We start from the raw sequence: 22,449 nt of genomic DNA, 5'->3' as shown, positions 1-22,449 counted from the left end.
TAGGAGGCGTGTTTATGCTGCTTTTTATAGCCTGTATATACTTAATTTACTTTATGAAAAGGGCACGCCTGCTTTTACGTGGTTTATTTTGAACAGGAAGTTGCCATAGTGCTGCTTGTCAATTTCACACTCTTTTGTCACTGTAGAGACCGGCTGGAAAGTGCATGTCACGAGACTTCTATCTGGCGACTATAAGCACAACACTTTTATTATTATTATTATTATTATTATTATTATTATTATTATTATTATTATTATTTTTTTTTTATTATTGTTATTTTCTAACCGTTTATTTTGGATGAGACAACTTCTAATGTACCACCGTACACAAGCTGGCTTGGATTTCTTTGAATGAAGCACACTGCTTGATACATTTTGAAAAGAAAATCCCTTTTTTTTTTTATTAACCTGGCTGCGTAGGAAATAATAATTATACACCAGAACAGATGACCTCCGTTTACACAGACAAGGACCCTAACACCGTAGGGATTAGCGGGGAGCTGAACCAAGGGAGCTGTCCAGATGAGGAGTTAGATTTCTCAATTCTCTTTGAATATCCCCTCTGCAATGATTATCAGACTTCTGAGCAAGGTTTGTGAGCGTTACACAGTGACACACCGTTACTAACTTTGATTTACACGATGCTCTTGTACAGCTTTCTTTGTGTGTGTGTGTGTGTGTGTGTGTGTGTGTCTTATCAAAGCTAGTATACCACATGTGCACAGTTATATACCGCATACACCTAGTCTGCATGAGTTTGCTACTTGTCCTAACCACATGCCGTCCCATATGAAAAAGAAAATACTACAGCGTTGCCAGCACTCCCTATAGTTTCCTAGTATACTGTAGTACATACTAATATTTAGGATTTGTAATATTTTTGTTTTGTTTTTGAGCGGTGCTATAGTTTTATATATATATATATATATATATATATATATATATATATATATATATATATATATATATATATAATATATATATATATAATAATGCGTGCAATTAACTGTCAGTCTCGTATTAAGTTATATTTTCTTAATTGACGTCACTATGGTTTAAATATACACTATACACGCCTAGTTTAATTTTAAATCGTTTCTTTTCCTGTTTTTGTAGTTAGGCTGAAACTTTAAGCCACATTGCATTGCATCTTAACCCTAAGTAGAGTAGGTGTGTCAGGTGTTTAAACAGTACTGAACTGATCACCGTGTAACAATTTATTTATTTATTTATTTTTGTTCCTGGGTAGTAAGTGTTATTTTCTAATTGCTTGTGCCTCAAAAGTATAGAAAATGGCTATTATTCCCCACAAACTTTGCTTTTGTGACCAGGACAGTGATGTTTCAAAATACCACTATTTCCAATGGGAAAACTGGCAAATGTGTGTCTTTTCGTTCACATAAAGTCAGAAAAAAACAACATATGAATGCAAATTAACATGTATTTATACTAAAGTAATACAAAAATGAATACAAAAGATTTAGAAGTGAGTAGTTTTTCAAGATTTACGATTATACTGTATTTACAGTATAATCGTAAATCTCGAAAAACTACTTTTTCTGAGGCATTAGCAATTAGGAAATAACACTTACTACCCAGGAACAGAAATTGTGTTACACAGTGTAATAATTGTCGGGGGTCGTCCTATATGCTTCCAGGGTGTGCAATTATAGCCCGAACGGAACCATTTGCTAACAGAAGCGTGAAATATGTAAATACCAAGCACTTGTAAAGACACGCAGACAAAACATGGGGCAACTATACCGCTGAAGCTGATAAAAAACAATTGTGGCTCTAATAAAACCAAATGAAATTATCTTAATACTTTGACCTAAAGAAAAAATATAATGGAATGAATAAAAAAAAGTGTTGCTAATTACATTTTTAGTTTTATATTCTTTCAGATAACTATTTTCTCTACATACCAGGCGGGGCAAACTATTTGAAGCGCAGTGCACCTTTCGTTAAAGCTGAAGTTTCCCAAACACGTTTTCAAGTGTGCTCTAGAACTGTTTATTGGTGCCTGTCCACACCGCGTCCTTCTTGTTTGTTTGTTATGTGAACCTCTGCTATCAGCAAGTAGTCTTTGTTGATTGTCTAGCTTGTTTGCATAGTTTTGTAAGGACCCTTAAATGAAATCTTAATTTAATGTGACTACCATCCTTTTAAAAAGTACCAAAAAACCCTAAAACGGTGGCAGCTGTGTGCGATTATTTAATGCAACAAATGCTTACCACAAAACTGCAGTTACCATTTTCCTTGTAGGTGCTGTTACTTGTTTTTTTTTTTTTTTTTTTTTGTTTTTTTTGTTGGTTTTTTCGAAGTCGCCATAACAATGGTGGTGACATAACTGAATTTGAAACGTCTTAGTGGCCTCAATAGTCACAGTACACTACTTGCTGTAATACAAGTAGGCCTACATCATTCATTTTCTATCTGGCTATTTAAAAAAAAAAAAAAAAAAAAAAAAAGTGTAGGGGGGTCACTTTTGGTTTTTGGTTAGTTCAGTGGTCTATCAACCTTAAAATTAGTTTTTCTCCTTTTTTAAACTGCGAGTGCCACTACAACTTTAAACATAAACCACTGCCAAATAACCCTAAATAAGGCCAGTGCAAGGTTCAGATACACACACACACACACACACACACACACACACACACACACACACACACACACACACATATATAAGAAGGCAGAGCGAGGCATTAAATAATAATACCAGTTACTGTAGTTCCAGTGCTGATCTCAATAAAGAGCTCTTGCTTGCTTGGCTTGAGTTACACAGGCATCCTGCCACAGGACACCAAGGAGTCCCAGGATTGCTGGATAGATGCGATTTTGTAAATGGACCGAAAACTACAAACCCCTGTCACAAAAAATAGTAAACATGTATTTTTTTTTTATTTTAAAACCTGATCTGGTACTACACTAGAATACATTTTTTTTAAAAATCAGCTTGCAAGCCTTGCTTCCAGGTACTGTTACATTTTCACTGTCATTTTACCTGGAGTTTGAAATCATCCCCACCCAATCAACAGCATCTTTCAACGCTTGTTTTGCCAGCAACTGAAGAAACCTTGCTGAGGTCAAATAACCTAGGAAGTGCAAGTATAACAGGTTTACTGAGAATAAGGCATGGAAACTGGAAATGTTCTTTAGTCTACCAGATATCATGTTTCAAAATGAAAATAGATGTGTATGTCTTTCAAAACTGCACAACAGAGACCTGTGTAGCTAATGAAAGAGTGCAATCAGTTAGCTACAGTCACTTTCAGTACGCAGGGTTTTTCTCTATCCTCTGTGACTGTTGTCTCTAATTTCTGAAATGAAGTATCACTTATTTTGTGCCGGACACGGAAGCACCTGCCAGCAAAGTCTTACATACCTAGGGAGTTGCAGCTTTTAGATATTACAGGGATCATAACAAATAACAACAAATGAGTCTGTCATATAAAGAATACTGTGCACAAAAGTGTCTGCTACACAATGCAGATGTTTCTATTTTTTTGTCCAAACCCAGTAGGTCGTTGCAAACCGAAGTGTGCTTGTTGTGTCCGTAGTAGTGGCCTAATTCACCTATTACTTCATTTATCTATAGATTGTGGCTTCATTAAGCAGCACTATTTGCACAAGGTTTGTAGCAGCTGGCAGAGCAGGCTGCATGTTTATCTTATTGGGTTTTTTGATTAAAAACTGTTTGTTTTGCTTTGGGTACCCGTGTATAGAATAGATCTATCTATATTGACCCTTTCTTTGCTCATTTGTAGCTGGATTTTATAATGTCACAGGATGCGACCAAGGTTTTGGTAAGTGAAATACAATCCAAACTGAGGGAAGTTCTGTGTTTTTAAGTGTGAGTACATCATTACAGATGGCTGAGAATCTTTCTGCCAATCAGAGTGACAGTTTCAACTGCCGTGTGCCGTGACACGTCCCAGAGAAAGCCGCGTTTATGTCTGTAGAGAAAAAGCAAGACAAATGCTTAATCCTGAAGTTAGAGCTGTGAATACGACACAAAATACCTTGTGACATGAACAAAATGACGACTTTTTAAATGCAGAGAAAGCCACATCAGTCGGGTTTTTTTTTTTTTTTTTTTTTTTTTTATTTCAGTCACCTAACACATATAATGGGTTTATTAAAACTACTAACAGTTTACACATGTAACTAACGTTACAATTTGTTTCAATTAGAATAGAGTTGGTTTTCAAATAGCTATGCAAAAGCGTTTTTTTTCTTGTTTACCATGTGGAATGAGTGTGTTCTTTTTTCTCCCTCAGAAGAACTAGATATAGCTCACAAAGTCCTCAACCCATCTGGAGTCCCATACGGACATGGGGAGGTGTCCCATTATGGCCCCAAATCATGCAACTCGTCCACCTATGCAGAGCCTCCAGATGGCATCGGTGGATATGAACATTTGGGAGACAGATACTACCTGGACCCCGCCAGACAAGCAGGTCCCTCTGCCATGAGCCCACGAATCGAGATCACCCCTTCTCACGAACTGATTCACTCGTACGGCAGAGAGCTTAATCTGGGGCACTCCATGAATCCAGCTAACACCAGCCCCCGGTCGACACTGCCGGTGCCTGGCTACGAGAGCGCCTATCGGGAACCAACTTGCCTCAGTCCAGCTAGCAGCAACTCCTCCACTAGCTGGCATTCCGAAACCTATTCTCCCTGGGCTTCACCCTGCGTGTCTCCTAACAATGGCCAAGCGGATGACTTGTGCCCACGGTTCCAGCACATCCAGACCCTCACATCCCCCAGGACCTCCCCCGGCACTTCCCCTAGGACGAGTGTCACAGAGGAGAGCTGCTTGGGTTTTAGCTCCTCTTCCCCATGCCCCAACTCCCGGTCCACGTCTCCAGTGGGGAAAAGGACCTACGATGAACACACCAATCAGAACACGCCGGTCGCCAAACACCGTTCACGAAGCCCTTCTCCCCAGAGGTTCAGAGATAACAGCACCCCCAATGCTTTCAACCTTCATCAGTCTCCCTACTCGTCTAGCCTCGCTGACGCCATGAATAGCCTCAACACCGGATCTTCCTGCAGCGTCCCGTCCAAGATTGTCAAAACCAACACATCGTATCCACTCTACACATCTGTGGAGCTACACCAGGAGAACTACCTGGGTTCTGGCGAGCAGGATGTGAAGAAGAAACCTGGATCGGAGCAAGTCTTTCTCGTGCCTCCAAACTGGAGTAAACAGCTGGTGCCTGGGATACCATTGTACAGGTAATGTTTTTTTGTTCTTTAAAAAAAACAAAAAAAACAACCATCACCCTTAATAACAACATCCTGGTTGTAGCTGTTTACAAAAATATCGATGTAATTTTGTGATACGCACAGACCAGGACGTGTTCCCTTTGTTTGATGTCACCAGGAGCAGGTTTTTGGAACGGCTCCTTGAGCAGACTGGGCTGTTCAGCAGGTATCAGTAAAGGAAAGTGGAATGGAATCAGATAGTTCAGCTCTGTCTGGTCTAACGAAATAACATCTATAATGGTTAGGGAAAGTTTGGTACAGTTTCACTTCTTTGGTCACTTCACTGGTGCCTCTGGGGTGAAGCATGCAGCTGGCTGCACCTGGCTGCCAAGCATGACAGTCATTAGAGGAAACAGCTGACTGGTCAATGACAGGAAAGATGGCATTGAAAGGGGACAGTTTCACTCTCCAGGTGAAATGACCAAGGAAGTGCAAGACTACATGAACGTAAGGCATTCAGACAGAGCTTTCTTTAACCTAGTGTGGTATATAGATCCACCAGTATGTGAGTCATTCAACAGACATCCTTCTACTATTGAAAAAAGATAGTGAAAGGTTTGGTCTACATTTGCACTACATATCTTAGTTATTATCTTCCAGTGTGCTTCTGATTGCACCGCCCCCAGTGCTGGCCCCACTTTCCATACAGCTATGTTTACTGTCCGCTAATAATTTGAATATATGCAAATAAATGTGCCTCCTGCAAAAATGAAAACTTCTGATCATGTTTTTCATGATCTGTTGCACTTTGTCAGACATGAAAATACAATGCTAAAGCTCAGACAAAACACTGAATACAATCCATTTTAAAATGGTGTATTAATAATCATAATACTAATACTAGTTTACTTATACTACTATTACGATTATTAATAATACTACTACTACTACAACTAATAATAATAATAATAATAATAATAATAATAATAATAATAAATTTAAAGTGTTTGCCTATTAAGCTTGTAGATCTGTTAATCGGCATTTTATTATTCTTTGGATGAATCTTTAGTTTCATCCAACTATAATAATTTGTAGCTGTACATGTTTCATTCCTCACCATTATAATAACCCCATAAGCACATGTTCAGATCAATCCAACAAGGTATTCAGAGGTCAAAGCTGTTGATTGCAGAATGGTTCTGCTGGTATTACCCCATGGTAATAAGTTCAGGATGCATCACTTTGTTGTATCGATATGTGTATGTGTGTTTATGCATGTTGTGTTATATGCATGTGTGTGTGTGTGTGTGTGTGGTGTTATGTGTTATGTACATGCGTTTGTTGTGTGTAGTGTTATAGTGTCTGTGTGTCCGTGCGTGCGTGTATGTGTGTGTGCGTGTGGTGTTATGTGTTTCCGTGTGCATGTGTGTGTTTCTGTTAGCTAATTAGATTGCCAGGCAAACAAACTACTACTTTACTGTGTACAAAAAAAAAAAAAAAAAACATACTTCAAGAATATGGTCTTTCTATCTCAACAGGAAGCTTAACCTCGCAATCAGAAAACCAAGATATCAATACAGTGCCGGTTTTCTTAAAGATCTTTAATATTGCTGTTTGAAAAAATGTAACCGGTCTTCCCAGTCCTTAGTGAAAGTAAAACTCATTACTAAATAAATATTTAGTAAGCATGGCAAATAAAGTAGAAACAGCAATACAGAATCATACAAAACACACAACAAGACAGGCAAATGCATATTCGGGACATATGAAGAACACCATAATCATCATACAAAAACTAAACAAGCATCTAGGTCTATTAGACAAATACAGTTGTAAAAGAACAGAGAAGTATGCTAAAGCTGAGCTTGGTTGACAAAGTTACTACACACACTTAGAGGGCTAAGGTAAATATGGTGCTCTCTTTCTTTTCTGTGCAGTATACCAGTTGCCTCTCTTCCTTCCCTTGAGTGGCCTGTGCCAAGCAAAGTGGACCAGTACCATCTTCAAATTGAGGTTCAGCCCAAACCTCACCATCGAGCTCACTACGAAACCGAAGGAAGTCGAGGGGCAGTGAAAGCTTCCACAGGAGGGCATCCCATCATACAGGTAACTCATTTCATTATTAGCTGCCATGCAAGAGACAGCATCTTGCTCTTATGTAATATGCAGCAATGTCACAGCCAGGCTGGTGCTATGGAAATGTCATGTGCATCTCTGTCTGGGTGTTTGCTTTTAACAAAGCAGTGCTTGTACTACCAGTAAGATATTGGAGCAGGTTTTTATTTCATAGTGTCAAAGTATGAGGCTACGGGTCTCGTTGTAAGTTTTTATTTTTGGTAGTTTTTGAATAACTTAACCCTATTATTTGGGTGTCCAAGTGCACAAAAAAATCATATCGTTCAAAATAAATGACACTAAAAAGAAGTGTTTTTCTATAAAATGTTTCATGTTGATCCTTCATATATGCAGGGATAATAATAAGTATTAATGTAGTTAGGTATATAACAAAGGGTTTGTTTCTGTACATAGAGAGAAACATGCAGCCAGTTCTGCTTTTTAGACACAATAGGAAGCAGGTGCTTTTCTAAAAATTGATGACATGGCAGTGCTGGGTTTTGTACGCAGATTTAAAAAAAGGCTTATCAGTTGTTATTATTGTGCAATTTCAAAAACTTAGAGATTGTTAATGTATGAGTTGTTTGCTTTACCTAAACTTTAAAAAACAGATTCCCTCTCATTAGTGTAACACCTGTCTTTTAAGTTTTTGCTGTATTTTAACATTGAATTGAATGCTCTATTTTAACTTTGAAAATCCCATTTATATTCCCAGAACCTTCTAGAGGCACTCTCTGTTCAGCAGCTATTACAATTGTACCTAAAGTCCTGTGTGCAGGCTGTGAAAATACATTGTGGCGGGGGGTGACATGTCCTTTCAACAGCCTTAGGACAGCCTCTTCACTAAATATAAATGGTGTCATAGAAACGAGAAAGTAAAATACCTTGTATGTCTACTTGTTAGGATCTGATAGGAATACATGAGGCAAACTATGAGGCAGAGTTAATCAGTTATATAAGCCCTAGAGAGCACTGAACTGTTCATTGGTCAAGTAGATTGAAAGGCATGGCTAACTACTCTGAAAGGGCTTAGCACAGGCGGTGGCAAGAGCTGCAGAGGATGTTTAATGCTCAGTCAATACACACTGGATGCTGGGAGAGGGAACAGAGTTTCACCCCAGCATTAGTAGTGAAACCGCATTGTTTCCTAGCAAGTGAGGCCAACATTGAGTCACATCTTGTGGTGCAGCCATTACGTGTGCTCCTCCAAACATTAACTACTTCACGTTGTTATGTAATGTTTAATATGATAGAGGTTTGCAGTTTTAGGAAATAATCCAGCTTGGCTCCAGAACTCTGGGCATCTGTTGTTCTTCTATAGTTAGAAGATGGAGCTGTATTTAGGAACGTCATTGTGTTTTTTTAATTGTTTAAGAAAAAAAAATTAATTTTACAAAGAATACTGATGGTTATTATTTCTATTATTGTAATACCTGGAGAACTTTTATTTTTCTATGAACTGCAGATTTTAGTGGTTATCATTACCTGCTGATGCCAGACAGATTTGACCTTTCCTCTGAGGGAGAAATCCATTGAGATGATCGAAATGTGGAAATGAAAGACCATGAGAATAAAGTTAAGGGGAGTTTTGGCAAATGCCTTCATCATCAGCCAAATAGGAAAACAAATAGCTCTGGTGGCTTTCTTTCTCTGATGATCCCTGGTTTTATATAGCAGAGTCGTATTTCCTGGGTCTTGTCTGTCTGTTCCTTGTTTAAGTTCCACTTCCACTGATGGCTTGACTGGCAGGGTCCAAGACTGTAGTATTTGAGAGTTTCTATAACATTGTTGCCGTCAATATAGTGCCAACAGCAAGTACAGTGCATAGCAGGACAGCGGCAAGCCATTTGGCTGTATTCTGTTTTTTTCCTTTGCCACTCACCCTATCACTAAGGCAACCATGTGCACAGTTGATATCAGAAAACTCTCCTAACTGCTCTCTGCTGTTTGCCTGGTAACGTACAACTGACCTACTGTTCAAGATCTTAATATTAAATGTTGAAATACAATGAGTTTGTGTCTGTTTCCAAAATTATTGTGTACTTGGATCATCTGTGCTGTCTGCTTTTATCAAAAAGCAGATTAGGTTTTGCATACATTTCCCAAAGGTAGTTTTCTCTGTAGGTAAATAGTGTTCCCTCTATTTGAACATGAAAAAATCTACAAACAAGAGGAGGCTTTTTGGATCTCCACTGGCCATCCTGTTCCTAATTTGGTCTTAAAGAATCCTAATGATTCTGCATCAACGTTGTGGCTTGGTAACTCATTTCATACCCTCATTCTACCCTCTGTCTCCATTTCGTTTCCAACTGTGTCTTCTAGACCTGGTTTCTGTGCTGTGCTTAAGGAACTGGCTAAAGTTAACAGGTGTATTTTCAGCAGGCAAATTGATTATTCCAGGAGTATTTGAATCCTGATTTTGCTCTCGACTGCGTTAATTCTGAAGATTAATTCAAGCTGCTTTGCCCTTTTGTGGTAGTGTTGAATTTGCGTGGAGTTTTTAGATTTCTGTTCATAAATAGGATCCAGTTTAGTTCTTACATATCATGTATGTTGGCTTCCACTGTTGTCTAATCAATGTAACTTTATAAAAAACACTTTTAAAATATATAGACCACACAATACAATGGAAAACTCTAAATACAGTTAATATACCGTGTTATATAAAGCTTCATGTAATATATTATATAAAGCAATTTTACTTTTAAAACCCAAAAAAAAAAAAATCTTTATTTTTTTCACACATTTTTTGCCGCTTTTTAAAATGGGTGTTTGTGTGACGCTTTCGCTTGCAAAGTACAGATGCTGTCCCCAAAAATGCATGCAACTGCAATTGCAAAAATTTAATTGAGTCATATCTCGTATTGGTTTAGCTTCCGTGTTAGTGCTATGGAAATTTACCTGTGAGTGTCATCGCTGTGTCCTAGCTGCAGCAAGAAGCTTTGTTTTTAGACGGGATACTACACCTTAAAAATCTGAAATCTCAGTACACTAGTTGGAAGCTACACTAAATACTTAAAAATGAACGGCTGGTTTCACAGGCCCTGATTAGCACTAGTCTTGGACTGCCTTATCTAAAGTAACATTAGGTATTCCCAGATTAGTGCTATGGGGGGTCTGTGAAACCAGCCATGAGAGTAATTAGCTTCAGATTAACCTTTCATAGTTTTTGGTCACTGCCCTATATCAACTCTGTGTACTGACATACAGACAGACAAGGAGCCTCTATATGCAGTACAGTACTTTCAGATTGTGATACTCAAGGAAGTCCTTTTCAGGTTTCATCACAATCACACAAGCGGTTCTCCAGTTGTATTTGAAAAGGAAGTGTGGCATATTGGACATACAAGCAGTCAGTCAGCACCTTTACAGGATGTGTTGTTTTTCCATTCTAAAAGTTCGTGACAATTCTGATTAAAGAGATAGACTTTGTTCTGATATTTTGTACTGGTACCACGACGATAATACTTTCTTATTGTGACATTAGCAAGGAAAGTATCTGGTTTGTTAGAATTTGTTTTCTTCGATCATATAAGCTAGGCCTTGCATCAGCTGTGTACAGCATGGCAATGGTGGAGCGTCTTGCTCTTCAGGATGCTAACTAAAGGGGCTAATTAAGGGAGATTCAATTCAGATTTGTTTTTGCGAGCACAAGATTGTTATCTCAGAATCTTCACATTTCACTCATTGTGCACATTATCTTGGGATCGCATTTCAAACCCTTATAAAAAGATCTTGTGATCTTGACATGTTTTCCCCATGTCCTCAATGAGCCAATGTAAAAATTGCTATGCATCATCTCTTTCACAAGGGGGTTCTTGTCGTGATGTCACACTGATGTAAGCAGGAGCTGAAACACATGTCTACTTATTTCGTTTCTTATAGGCCATTCCTTTTATTCTGAGCTTTTTTATGGTGAAGTCCTGCATGAGGATGAATTGCGTTAATGAATTGAATCAAACTGCTTTGCAAAAAAAAAAAAAAAAATCTGTCTAACCTTTCATTTTTATTTTTCTCTTAAAACTCTTTTTTCCTCTTGCTTTGCTTTCTTTCCTTTTTTCGCTTTTTTTTTATTCTGTTGAAAAGTCACCCGTCATTTCTACCCCTCCCAATTTTTCACATCTTTCACATCTCTAACCCACTCCTGATCATAATCATTGGTACCGTTTACACCTAGTTATCACAGGAAAGTGCCAGCCCTTCCTATCACCAACACCCCCACATGTTAATCTGCATACTAATGAAGAAACAGACTTTGTCTGCTTGACTTCTGATTCACTTTATTCACAATCGCATACATTATACCAAGGTGTTATTCAACAATTCGCCAACTGTAACTATAGCCCCCTCGCCTCTCAGTACAGAACCATTGCCATTGTCTTGCCCCTGCCTTCCCCAGAGTTGTGCTCTGTGTTACTGCCGCCCTACAAAGACTTTCTACCCCATCAAAGACTGAAGTGGTTTAGTTCTGTGTCTCACATGCTGCCACATGTGGAACAAATTATTCTCTGGGGACATGTAAGAAAAACTATATTAATAATCAATTCCCTCCAGAACACAGTAAAAAAAACATTCACAATTCTGAGCAAGCCATACATGATAAATGTAATTTATAAGTCATGCCCCCCCATTGGAAGCTACTGTTTTAGCAATCTCTATGCTTATAATACCGCTGAGAGAGTAGATTTCGCACTTAGAATGTCAATGACAAAGCACTCAAAACGTTTATACCTCAAAGAGGTCTATATAAACATTAATGTCAGGGTTTTTTTTTTTTTTTATTTAGAATTAATGACTTACAATATGTTTTGAGAGCTGAGAGTTCACTTTCTCTGGTTCTCTATATAACAGAGCAATCTGACAAAGCAAAGAGTGGGTGATAAATACACTCTCAATTTGATTAGAGATACTGTAGCCACAGAACACTTATAAACATGTGATAGTAAGCAGAATGTGATGCTAAACAAAGTGATACTACCAGGACCCTGTCTTCTCTTGGACAATGTGGTGATAATAAGCAGAGGACAAGTTGCAGGAGAGATTATTAAACAGGTTTGATTGTAAGTGTGGAATAATACACTGCAGGCTATACACTATGTCAGAACTCATGGACACCAAACTGGTTACTGAAATGTACCATAATTAACTTTGCACATTTACCACATTGAACTTGGATCAGATCGCATGGTTCCGAATTACACTGTGTTCCAAAGCAGAGGCTGAACTTGATCTCAGGAAGTGAATTCTCAGAATTTGTCCGTTTAATTTTAACATACGTTGTCTTCCTGGGGGTCTGTGTGTGTTGCACAGCATGTTAGAGATCAGCAAGCTTTTAGTTACAGCCTCTGAGCTTAGATCTGAAGAGGGCACACCTATTAACAACTGAGGAGGATTAAGGGCTTTTGAGTTTAACGATGCAGGGAGTAGGCTGCAGCAGCAGTTCATACTGGGTTGAATACATGCACGTGATTAGGATCACACATATTGTAAACTGCATATATATGGACACATTTTTGACATACCAATGGTTTCACAGTGTCAAGAACCACTATACACAGGTATGCTTGTTACCCTATTACCATATTTGTCACTGGTACTGTAACACTCCTAAATGTTCTTCAAACATTTGGTAATATATTGTTCTGTCTGCCCTATATTTGTGCATGCTATTTGTTTGCTGTCTGCATTCAAACCGATACAGACACACACACACATATTGTGCTCATATCCTTTGGTTCAGACCTTGCGGTTTGTGCATGCTTCCTTTCGCTGGGGCTGCTGGCCAGGGTTGAGCAGAGCGCTCTGCAAACAGCCTGTGTTTGTGCTGTGTGACGAGAGAAGAATAGCTGGCTTGTTAGAATACTGGCATGCTGCACGCTTGCTGTGCAGTTGTATGCCTGTGCAGATTGATTAGGAAAAGCCTTATAATCTAGAGCCTTACCTCCCTGTGAAGGCCAGTGAACCTGTCTTGTTTTTGCCTGGTGTCTTCTTCAAGCCAGCAGGCAGAAACCGCTATTTCTGTAGTGTGAAGAGCTTACTGTGTCAGTGGCTGAGAGGGAATCGTGACACCTGTAGTCCAGATGATCTATGATCCTCAGTGAGCACAATATGCATGAGCAAGCTGCCTTCAGTGCTTCAAGCCCAGCCTGTTTTAATAGTCTTCTACCACAACACACAAGGGTGAAAGTGGCAGTCCTCATTCATAAACACAGCACAGACTCTTATCTCTATGCAGTGTCCAAAATGTACTGAACTTCTGAACTCGCCGATTATGTTTGTCAAATAGATGTTGGTAGTTTGGTCCATACATGATCACCTTTTACTTAGCTATTTGTAAAATAGAAAAAATAAAATGGCACTTTAATCATTCAACTGCTTAAATGTTTTGGATGTTTAAACCATTTTTAATAAAAACACTGACAGGTTTTAGACCTTGATACACCTGGACTATTCTAGCCTGGATCTAGCAGAGTTTGCTTTTTCTTGAAGCCTGTCTAGTATGGGGAAAGTAGAAGTGTTTTGGGGTTGGAAACCTGATGTAACTGATATATATATATATATATATATATATATATATATATATATATATATATATATATATATATATATATATATATAGACACCACAGGTATCTATCTATCTATATCCTCCTATTAAGAGAATTGCTGGTCATGTGATATTTACTAATGTAACTTCATTTTTTTTAACAAACCCACCACTGTGCTGTTTCCTTTCTGGCTCGTAGTACATGTGTTGTGCATTATTCATTCTGTGGACAGTTAAAAATAAGCCTGGCTTTTTTCCATATGCTTTGCATTTTTTCTTCTTGCTCTTACCACACCTAGTCACCAGAGTGAAACCAAAGAGCACCCGCTGGCTGCTTTAAATTGACAAACGATTCATATTGTGTGTCAGTTGCAGTAATATTGCATCTTGATTTATCTAACCTGTGCTCAATTCACAATGCTGGCATTGCAGGGTTGCTGTAGTTTAATATTAGATTTCCACTACATGGATGTGGAAGCATAATAAAAAAAAACTGGTATAGGCTTAAAAAACAGGATCTTTCAGTGTCCCAGGAAGGCATTGGAATCCTGGCACACCTTCCCCAAAATCAGGATGATCCAGGATCCAGGGAAAACAGCGACAGGAGGCAACGCTACTGTGAACCCTGCTAAAAGATATAGACAGGCACCGTGCCAGCGAGGCCCATATACTGTAAGCTTCTTCTTAACTCTGCAGATATTTCAAATGCACCACCCTAGATAACTCAGTCCTGGGCCTCTCCAACTTGTCAGTTATTTTGTAGAATTGTCTGTCTGTCCTTGTGCACAAAACAGATTTGAACCCGGATCTTAATTTTTCTAGATGAAAGGCTAGTGCTCTAAACCACTGTGCCACCAGCAAATCAATAGATGAATACCCATAGCTCTGGCAGCAGTGGAATCCTTTTTCTTTTTTTTGTATCTATTATTTCAAAAACGGGTAAAAATTCACTCCAGTGAGGTACCAACATTCAGCAGCTTATGTATAGTATTCAATTTTAAATATTGGCAGACCATAAAACAAATAAAGAAGTGAAAGAGTCTCAGCACAGGAAAAAAAGGTAATGGCGATAATGTTGAGCTCTGCATTTCAAATTGCCATTGAAGGCACTTCAGAAAGTTGGCCTATGTATAGTACTTTCTGTTGTTAGCAGGGCTTTTAAGAGGATTCCAGGATTCGATCTCCAGCAACCATTATGATGGTCCCCGACCAGTCTCCTGTTATTTTATATAAGATCTCTTTACAAATTGTGCAGTTCTGAATGCTCCGTGGTCATCTACACTTTGAATAGCTATCTGGAGTACAGGGAAAAATATTCAATCCTCCAGCTGGGGGACTGAAAATCAATCCTGAAAACTGACTGTCAGTTTAAAGTTAGGATGAAGGTTTTGGGCGAAACTGTGATTGAGGAATGAGGTTTCTGTAAAGATGCCTGATTTTAGATTTTCCTGGAGCATTTGGCTGGGGGCATATCGATAGCGTGCTTCACAATGGGACCCCAGACTGTCTCCTCCTACCAGAAGACTCGTAGGAGTCATTAGTGTTTCAAGGTTTAAGAGGGATGCTAATGTTTTAAACAGTCCGCCTGCTTTGGCACTAGACGCCGTAAAGTTTTATCACTACCTTTGTGCTTGTCTGTGGTCGAATTGTATTGAATAGGCCTTTCTTTGTTCATTATGACATCTGAGGATTAAAGATTCCCATAGACTGTGTATGGATTCATTTTTATATGTTGGCATTTTCGTGTAAACTTAAACTGTACACAAAACTGTGCAACATTTGTGTTTCTAATTTCCTGTACAGCCCCTCTATACTAAGTGCAGTGCAGAATTGCCATTAAAAACCACAGCCGTGTGCTTCAGGAATGAACTATCAGCAGTGCATTTAAAAAAAAAAAAAAAAAAAAAAAAAAAAAGCTTAATAGAATCGTTTGCTAATTATATAACAATCAAAAGGTTCCCATTGCTATTCACCCGATACAAAATCCACCTCCTTTATCTGATCAAAATGAAGGTATGCATGCATGATCACCTGCTTTCTCTCTGTTACAGTACATGGGACTGCATTCATTTGCCTAAGCCAGTTAGGAAACGTTACTGTTTGCATATTTTGTAACTACATGCCTTCTCTTTTGTCAGCTCCATGGCTACAGGGGGAAGGAGCCTCTGAGCCTGCACATCTTCATCGGCACGGCAGACGAGCGAATCCTCAAACCCCATGCTTTCTACCAGGTCCACCGCATCACCGGCAAAACTGTCACCACCACCAGTTACGAGAAAGTCATTGGGAGCTCAAAGGTCCTGGAAATCCCACTGGAGCCCAAAAACAACATGAAAGCCATGTAAGAAAGACTAGAACCAGCCATTGCTTCCACCACACCCAAGCGAGGCTTGATCTAGCCCATTAGAGCTAGTCTATTAGACCTAGTCTTTTAGACCAAGCCCATTAGACCTAGTCTATTAGACCAAGCCCATTAGACCTAGTCCATTTAGTTTCACACGTTCTGCAATGATTCAATTTAGTAAGCATCAATTTAGTGATGCTATAATCACACTTTCTGTAATATTTCCTTTTACTTCTTTTTGGTAACATTTATTTGCACTTTGACTGCCCTTAAGATTGGGATATTTAACTGAATCAAGCTGAATCAAATGATACATGCTGTGTCTGAGTGGTCTCACGTACAGTAGAAAAAGTTTGTACACCTGTGCGGTAGGGGCATTTAAAATCATATCCAGATGTATTATCACCAGATTTCATTTGTATTCATCATTTTCACAACCAGTTACTAGACCCCAGCCTTTTAGGACATTTGGAAAAGCTGTGGCAATATTCTAGATTTGCTATAAAGTTTGATCCTGTGTTTACTCCTCTTTTCCTAACGTGGCTGGAGTAACTATTGTACGATATCCCTAGAATACTAATAGAAAACCATGGTAGCTATGTCTATAGCACCTTAGCTACTTCCATTATGTTCCCTGCAGTATTGACTGTGCTGGAATCCTGAAGCTAAGGAATGCTGACATTGAGCTCAGGAAAGGGGAGACTGACATTGGGAGGAAGAACACCAGAGTGCGGATGGTATTCCGGGTTCATATACCACAACCAGGAGGTGGGGTGGTGTCACTGCAGGTTGCATCCACTCCTATTGAGTGCTGTAAGTAGCATTTTACACGGCTATTTGAAAAGGGATATGTTAACACCATCTGCATTGTCTTAGTATTTCGCTTTGTATGTGTAATATCCCATTATGTGTGTTTCCTTCATTCTCTGTGGCTGTTTTTGTTTAGAACGTTATTAGTAACTGATGTAAGCCAGTGTTGCCCAGAGCTGAGCTCCCAAATATTGCTCTCTTGATTAGAAGGTGAAGTATCCCATTCAAGACTCCTAATGGGCTTGAAAAGGGCTACACTATATGTAATGAGCACAAACACACTGAAGCTGTGTCTGTGCAATACTCGCTTTTTATATAAACATCTCCGAAACCCAAACAACTTAACTGTGGGAGTGAGCTGACATTGCATATATCCACAGCCCCATGTTTTTCACACATACAAAATAACACAAAATGTAGCATATAAAATGAAATGCAAATATAAAAAGAAATAACATGAATAATCGTTATAAAACAAACATAGAGTGGCAGTTTTAAATTGGGAGGTTTATACAGAAAATACTTTAAATAAATACTTGGAATCGTAGTTGTCAAGGCTCAGCCGTTACCATGGACACGGTCTGAAGGGAAACGGAAGCTCTGAGCAGCACTTGCGCAGATGCATAATTTGAAGTGAGTCGTTTGGGAATTAAAATTGTGATGGAAGAGAAGAGACGTTTGTTTCTCAAATGTCTAAAATGCGCATAAAGCTTCAATGCAATGGGATTGCAATACAAATCCTATCAGGTTTTTTTTGTTTTTTTTTTAATGGGTAAAAAAAAACGGATCATGTTTAATAAAATTTATGTATGTAGTTAAAACAGGATGTATACTGTACTGTTTTTGATATAAATCTATTTCAGTATTTTTTTTTTTTTTTTAATTTGCATCTGTAATAAAACAACATTTATGAAAAATTAAATGAAAATTAAAAATAATTTCACAGGGCTCTACATATGTCCTTAAAAAGTGAGTCTGCAACCATAAAACTTGAAAGCTCAGTTCCTTTCAGTTCTCAGCCCAACAGCACAGGCTGCTTTTAAAACTGCCCTTGGAGTAAGGCCAAGCCCAGCTTCAGCTTTACAGTTATAGTGAAGAAGTGTTGGCCATTGTGTTTCTGGGGGGTTTGATAAGATCTTGTTCCTTGCATTGTTCCCACACATTTGATATACAGATTGAATCATTATACAAAACTGATTTCCTTGCAGCCGTGTGCTTCTGCAACATTTGTGTTGCTGTTTTTGAGCAAGTTGTTTACATCATCCAACATGAACAGCTAGTGCGTGGATTATTGGTGTTATATAGTATTTAAAGAGACCTGTAAGCACATACTGCATATCATGGGTTGTTGACATAGTCAGAACGGTGTAGGCTTTAACTGTACAAAGTTCAATTTTCTTTTCTGCATGCTACATCTTAATAAAAGTGAGTTGTGATCAGCACACGTGCACTGCATGGTACAGTAATTGTGCTATACAGTGCAGTGTTATCTGATGACATTTGTTCACTATATACCCATTTCATATTTATACTGCATCATTGTGTAGTAGGACCTTATAAAAGAAAAGTCCACAGCACTTTTAACATAACAGCTGTAACTGGAGACAGTGGAATCAAATTAGTGAAAAACACCGATTAGCTGAAATTGAGTTTACTGCTTGGGAAATCCTTGCGCTATTAATTTAAAACTCGAAAAATGCAATAATACAAATAAAATACGATGTTAGTCAAAATATATTATGTACATAATCAGCGTTGTTCAGAGGCAGAGAGAGCTGGTTTAAAAAAATCACTGATCTTGCTCTGAGTCTTTAATTGTCTTAACTGCTCTTCATATTCAGGCTGCCAGACTAAAAGAGTCTTAAGCCTGCTTTCTACTCGCTTGTCACTGGTTTCAGTAGCTACAAGACAGTACTATCCGTTGGCTTGCACTAGACTGTACTCAATTTAATTGAATTCAATTAAACAATGACCGTCCGCTTCTGCACAGATATGCAGATTTCTGCACTAATAAAGCGTGTGAATACCTGCCTCCACATAAATCAGATGATTTCTGCACTAATAAAGCATGTGAATAGCTGCCTCCACATAGATCAGATGATTTCTGCACTAATAAAGCATGTGAATAGCTGCCTCCACATAGATCAGATGATTTCTGCACTAATAAAGCGTGTGAATACCCGCCATCGCATAGATCAGATGACTTCTGTACTAATAAAACATGTGAATACCTGCCTCTACATAGATCAGATGATTTCTGCACTAATAAAGCGTGTGAATAGCTGCCTCCACATAGATCAGATGATTTCTGCACTAATAAAGCGTGTGAATAGCTGCCTCCACATAGATCAGATGATTTCTGCACTAATAAAGCGTGTGAATACCCGCCATCGCATAGATCAGATGACTTCTGTACTAATAAAACATGTGAATACCTGCCTCCACATAAATCAGATGATTTCTGCGCTAATAAAGCGTGTGAATACCCGCCTCCACATAGATCAGATGATTTCTGTACTAATGCATTTTGATGATGTACTGTATTAAACCGCACAGATTATCGAAGCTCGAATTATTGAAACACAGATTAACAGGTTTACTTTATCTTTAAATATCAAGATATCTCTAAACGACTTCCTGTGAAAATGGTCTATGTTTTCAATGGACTTCCTGCCCATTTAAAGATATCGCTAAATGAACAAGAAGCTATTTCAAGACATCTTTAAATGAACAGGAAGTTATTTAGGGATATCTCTAACTTATTCATAGATAGCTCTAAATGAACAGGACGTTTTTTAGAGATGTCTCAGTGATTTAAAGATATCTGAAAATGATTTAAAGATATCTCTAAATGTATTTTAGATATCTTAAAATGATTTAGAGATATCTTAAAATATTTAGAGATATCTACAGATTAATTTGAGGTATCTCTAAGTGTCTACCATGCCTCACGTGTAGACACTTCATCTATAACTTCAAAAACACCCAATCAAAAATTAAGCTAAAACCTGCGTAACTTATTTATTTGTTTGTTTATTTAACTAGGAGATTTACCCATTGAGGCCTCATTTACAAGGGAGTCCTAGAAAACAATAAAGGATAAATACAAGACAAACACAATAAATACATCTGTGGTTAACACTCAGTCAGCAGAGCACAGATATGATAGAACTAAGTCAGACATGACTGTTTTCTAATGTGGACTGAAGGTAAAGCAAAGGTTGTAAGCAATCCCAAATCCGATACTTACAGCAAAAAGATAATTCTCCCAAGTGTGTACAAACCCTTGAAACAGCCGTATGAAAAGAATCCTGAGAGCATAGACTGTAACCAGTGCTAGTCCTTTTTACCAACACACGTAAAGTAGTCAAGCGTTTCACCTAGTGTTTCAACAAACAATTTTCTCCCTCCCTTATCTCGGATTTTATCCACTCTCTGTACATGCAATTGGTTCTGTGGTATTGCTTAGTCGTATGGCGTGGAAAAATCAAATTTCAAATTAAAGCAGAAAAAAAAATAAATAAATGTACAGATGAGCAGCTGGAATCTGCCCAGCAACACAAACCCAAATCCAATAAAGAATACCACTGATTCTATGCAACAAGAAAATAAGGCAAGTTAAAACTGGCGTGAATGACTCTACCTTTGTGCGAATGTCCACAAAAAAAAATTCTAAACTAGGAATATGGTAAACACCAAGTTTTTTTTTGTTTTGTTTTTTGTCTGAAATTAAAGTCATTGCTAAGAACTACTGCTGTATGCTGTTTTCCCATAATAACTGTTACACTGTACTATATATAAAGAAACTGTTCAGTAAAGGTCAGATACAAAAAAAAAATAGCTTTGCATTGTGTGCATACGTACATTTAAAGCACTTTAAAAACCCACTCCTTCCTCATTTCTAGTAATACAACTCATTTTCTCATAAAGGATTGTTGTGTCTGCATGGTGATGATGTAACCGTTGAAAGTGACGCACCATCCTCTTATGGATGGATAGGTGACATTCACACTGTTAGACTATACGGGAGCCTCCACTGATTGTTACTGATACCAGAACTGTTCTGAAGTGAAATCAGAAACTAGTCACATTTTATGTCAAATTACACGCAATCATGTTTTGGTCCCACACAATAAAAGTGATTTTAAAAAGTTAAAATCTGTTTTTTAAGCAGTAACCTATCTAAATATAAGTTATATTGCAGGGAGATAAAGCAGGCTAATTCACTAGCCTTGTAAAACCCCTAGAGACCTGGGTTCAATTCTGGTTTCATCCCACATTTAGATGCATAGGGTGCACTTATCAATTTGGATGAAAAAAAAAAGTTTATTATGTATTTTTAAAATGCATTCTTCAAAACAGCAAACTTGGTCAAAAATGGATCAAACCCCTAATACTTACCAGGTCATTAAAAAAAAAAAAAAAGTGTTTTAAAACATACAGTAAGAGCATGAAAAGAAATAAAACACCGTCTGCACAAATTCATGATTTGTCCAGATGTTTCCCCTGGAATTATTTGTTGGTTGTAAGATTTTGTATAAAATCTGCATAAATTACTACTCAATTTTTATTTTTTTTCAAGGGTGCTTTCTTTGGGTGACAGATTATGTGTGTTGGTTATAAATGAGTCCTGTATGGAAATAAATAAAGTTCTTTGAACTCCTTCGACGATTGATGTCATTTTCAAATGGGTCACGGGTTAAAAAACGTAATGGCAGCAAAGCAGCCCCAAACCATCACACTCCCACCACCATCCTTGACTGGTAGAAAGAGGTTTTTCTGTTCGAACGCAGTGTTTGGTTTTCGCCAAACATAACGTTTCTCATTGAGGCCAAAAAGTTCTACCTTTGACTCGTCTGTCTAGAGAACATTTAGTGCTCCTTGGCGAACTTCAGACAGGCAGCAATGTTCTCTTTAGAGAGCAGTGGTTTCCTCCTGGCTATCCTTCCATGACCACCATTCTTGTTCAGTCTTTTTCTGATAGTTGAGTCATGAACACTTCTATTAGCCAAGGCGAGATTGGCCTGCAGATCCTTGAATGTTGCTCTGGGGTTCTTTGTGACTTCCTTGATGATTTTCCGGTTTGTTCTTGGAGAGATTTTGGTAGGACAACCACTCCTGGGTAGAGTGACTGTGGTCTTGAATCTTCTCCATTTGTAGACTGTCTGACAGTGGATTGATGGAGCCCCAAATCCTTAGAAAGCATCAATAACTGTTTTTCTGAGGTCCTCAGAGATTTCTTTTGATCGTGGCATGAAGTGTTTCCACACACCTGTATGGTGAAGAATAAACTCACAAAGTTTCTGATCTTTATATAGGGTAGGGCCTCCCACTCACCCCTGAAGATCTACTTAATTGTTTAAACACCAGATTCTAATTATCCCCTTAATTGAGCTGGTAAAACCAGGGGTTCACTTACT

At 38.2% G+C, this 22,449-nt stretch overlaps 1 protein-coding gene across 3 annotated transcripts in view; it reads left to right on the top strand.

Annotated features, from left to right (window-relative positions):
- Nucleotides 1-22,449, top strand: part of LOC121298029 (nuclear factor of activated T-cells, cytoplasmic 2-like) — a 51,729-nt gene that overhangs the window by 3,357 nt on the left and 25,923 nt on the right. Inside the window, exons 1-5 of one of the 3 annotated variants that reach the window (XM_041224755.1) lie at nt 132-591; nt 4,281-5,244; nt 7,152-7,320; nt 16,014-16,216; nt 16,860-17,032. In XM_041224755.1, coding sequence (XP_041080689.1) covers nt 447-591; nt 4,281-5,244; nt 7,152-7,320; nt 16,014-16,216; nt 16,860-17,032 — 1,654 coding nt within the window. In that variant the 5' untranslated portion in view covers nt 132-446. Of the gene's footprint in view, nt 1-131; nt 592-4,280; nt 5,245-7,151; nt 7,321-16,013; nt 16,217-16,859; nt 17,033-22,449 lie in introns of those variants that run through there. The other 2 variants (XM_041224758.1, XM_041224757.1) reach the window with 2 other exon arrangements.

Source organism: Polyodon spathula, chromosome 23, assembly GCF_017654505.1.
Source record: "Polyodon spathula isolate WHYD16114869_AA chromosome 23, ASM1765450v1, whole genome shotgun sequence".
Lineage (NCBI taxonomy): Eukaryota > Metazoa > Chordata > Actinopteri > Acipenseriformes > Polyodontidae > Polyodon > Polyodon spathula.
This window is presented reverse-complemented; position numbering and strand designations above follow the sequence as displayed.